The 2,851-nt window shown below is 65.7% G+C and overlaps 1 protein-coding gene across 1 annotated transcript in view; it reads left to right on the top strand.

Annotated features, from left to right (window-relative positions):
- The window catches only part of LOC116853523, a 6,607-nt gene extending 4,149 nt beyond the window's left edge, over positions 1-2,458 (top strand). The window contains exons 4-6 of the mRNA XM_032834651.1: positions 661-1,093; positions 1,137-1,671; positions 2,105-2,458. Coding sequence (XP_032690542.1) covers positions 661-1,093; positions 1,137-1,671; positions 2,105-2,458 — 1,322 coding nt within the window. The remainder of the gene's footprint in view (positions 1-660; positions 1,094-1,136; positions 1,672-2,104) is intronic.
- Positions 2,459-2,851: the final 393 nt, after the last annotated feature.

Here is a 2,851-nt window from a genome sequence, read left to right as displayed (position 1 = left end):
CTTCCAATGCCGGTCTGGAGGCGGCCGTGGAGAAGCTCATCCCAAGGCTGCTTGCCAGTATGGGCATCCATCCGCCCGTACCTCCGCCTGAGGGATCCGAATCGGCGATGGTCGTGGAGGCTGAGGAGCATCGCCGCCCCTCGTCATTCCCCCCCAACGGCCGTGACGGGGGGACAGCTGAACCCTCCCGGTCCCCGGGAGTGGTTCCCACTGAGGGGGGCCCCAAGGCCCCGAAAAAGAAGAACAAGAAGAAGGGGAAGAAGGTGAAGGGGGGGCGATGCGCCTCAGGTCCTCTCAACCCCGGCAGCTCCCCGAGTGAAGGGGAAGGAAAGTGCCCAGGGAGGCCCCGAGGGTAAACTGAGGGGGCTCGTAGGCCAGAAGGAGGGCCAGAAGGGGGGAGTCGCTGCCGCCTCACGAGAGGCCGGGAAAAAAGTGCAGCCTGCTAGAGGGGTCGCGACCCGCTCCTCCTCCCAGCCGTCCACGTCGGACGGCTGGAATAAGGTGGTTGGCAGGAGAGCCAAGCAGACCCAACCAATCTCAGGGGGGGTTAAACCTTCCCCTATTGCCGGGAAAAATCAACCCGCCAAGGGGAAGAAGAAGGGGGGCAACTGTCCACCCCCGGACTCCAGGAAAGGGACCGGGAGTGGGAAACCCCCCCAGATCCATCTGGGGTAATGGGAGGAAAGGGTGGGAAGGGTGTTCCGCGCCTAAAGGCGCCAACGTCCGCGGCGGTGTGCATCACCTGTCCAGCTGGCAAGTACAGCGAGGTGATGCGCATCGCCAGGAGCAAGGTCCCCCTCTCTGAGCTGGGGATAAAGAACCTCAGGTGCAAGAGGGCCATCACCGGGGCCCTCCTGCTTGAGGTCCCTGGCCCGGAGGGGGACAAATTAGCCGACACCCTGGCCATCAAACTCAGGGTAGCGCTGGCGGGAGAGGAGGGGGTCAGGGTGGACCGCCCTTCAAAAAAGGCGGAGGTCCGCCTCCACAATTTGGAGGACTGTCACGGTCGCGGACATAGCGGCGGCCGTGGCAGATGCCTCGGGAAGGGATCCCTCCGACATCAGGGTGGGGGGAATAAAGAGAGCCCCGAACGGTTTGGGAACCGCTTGGGTGCGGTGTCCCGTCGCCGTGGCCAGAAAGGTCGCGGAGGCAGGCCGCATCCTGGTCGGTTGGGGGATGGCCCGGGTAGAGGTGTTGGCGGCGAGGCCCCTGCAGTGCTTCCGCTGCTTGGAAGAGGGGCATGTCCGCCAGCACTGCCGCAGCGACGTCGATAGGTCCGGCGTCTGTTACCGCTGCGGCGGCCCGGGTCATCGGGCCGCCGAGTGCACCGGGCGTGTTGTGTGTCCGGTGTGCTCCACGGCCGGCAGAGAGGCGACCCATCGTTTGGGTGGGGAGGCGTGTATCGCCTCCCAAAAGAAGAAGGGGAAGGGGAAGAAAGGAGCGGGGAAAGCCCGAACCTCGCCTCCCTCCCACTCCCCACAGGAAGGCGGCCAGCAGCAACCGGCATTCCAGGAGCCGGTTGCGGGGCCCTCTGGGTTGGGCCAAGTAGTCCCTCCCCCTAAGGAGAGGAGGGACAATAGGAGATCCAGGAGAGAGGAGGCTGGCCCATCTGCACCTGAGGACCCAATGGTCCTCACCGAGGTGCAGATGGAGGAGACTCGCCCGCCGACGGTGGGCGGAGAGACATGGGGGGGGGGGGCGGAAATAGCCCCTGTGCTCATGGCGGTGGCTGGCCTGGGGGAGGTGAACACGGCGCCCAATAAAAATGGCGTCTAAACTCCTCCAGGCCAACCTAGGCCACACAAGGATCGCCCAGGACCTGTTCCTCCACTCGCTCGCTGAGCGGGGGGGCAGGCCTGGGCGTGGCGACCGAGCCCTACCGGATCCCGGCCGACGACACTCGTTGGTTCGGGTTTCCGGGTGGCTCGGTCGCAGCCTATTGGACGAGTTGCCAGGAATCTCCCCGGCCGACGCTCGTAGAGGCCGAGGAGTTCCTGGTAGCGGTGAAATGGGGGGCCCTAGTAGTGGTCGCCCTTTACGCTCCCCCAAGGTGGACGGGGGCCGACTACGAGGAGCATCTTGACAGGGTGGCGGGGGTCATTAGACGGTGTGCCCCCACCCTGTGGTGGTGGCCGGGGACTTCAACGCCAAATCTGGCGCGTGGGGTTCCCCGGTCACCAATCATCGTGGTCGGCTCACCGAGGCCTGGGCGGCGTCGACCGGCGTTCACCTTCTCAATGAAGGCTCGGTGAGCACCTGCGTGCGCCCGCAGGGCGAATCTATCATTGACCTCACATGGGTCAATAGCCCTGCGGTGCGCGCGGTGGGGGGTTTGAGGGTGGCGGAGGGGATCGACACTGGTTCCGACCATCTCTACATAGAGGTGATCCTCTCCGCCATCTCCCCCGAGGTGCTCCGGCACCGCCGGGAAAGGGAGCGCGGGCGGCCCGGCAGATAGGCCCTCCGTAAGATGGACGAGGACGCCCTCAAGGCGTCCATCGCCGCGGCGGAGTGGGCCCGCGGAGACGATCCTCCTCGACCCATTCTGTCCCCGGACGATGTGGAGGAGGAGGAGGAGGAACTCGGGGCAGACATGGAGAGGGCGTGCGACGCCTCCATGCCCCGAGTTCGCCCCACGCCCTTCAGGTCCGCGTACTGGTGGACGGAGGAGATAGCCGAACTTAGGCGCTCCTCCGTCCAGGCCAGAAGACGTATGCAGCGGACCAGAAGGGCGGGGAACGTCGCCGAGGCGACGAGGGCGCGCAGGGCTTTCCGAGTCGCACGGAAAGCCCTGCGCGTAGCTACTGTGAAGGCCAAGGTCAGGTCCTGGGAGGACATGCTCAAGTCCCTG

Source organism: Odontomachus brunneus, unplaced genomic scaffold (assembly GCF_010583005.1).
Source record: "Odontomachus brunneus isolate Ranch 3 - 2012 unplaced genomic scaffold, Obru_v1 Obru_scaffold_345, whole genome shotgun sequence".
Classification (NCBI taxonomy): domain Eukaryota; kingdom Metazoa; phylum Arthropoda; class Insecta; order Hymenoptera; family Formicidae; genus Odontomachus; species Odontomachus brunneus.
This window is presented reverse-complemented; position numbering and strand designations above follow the sequence as displayed.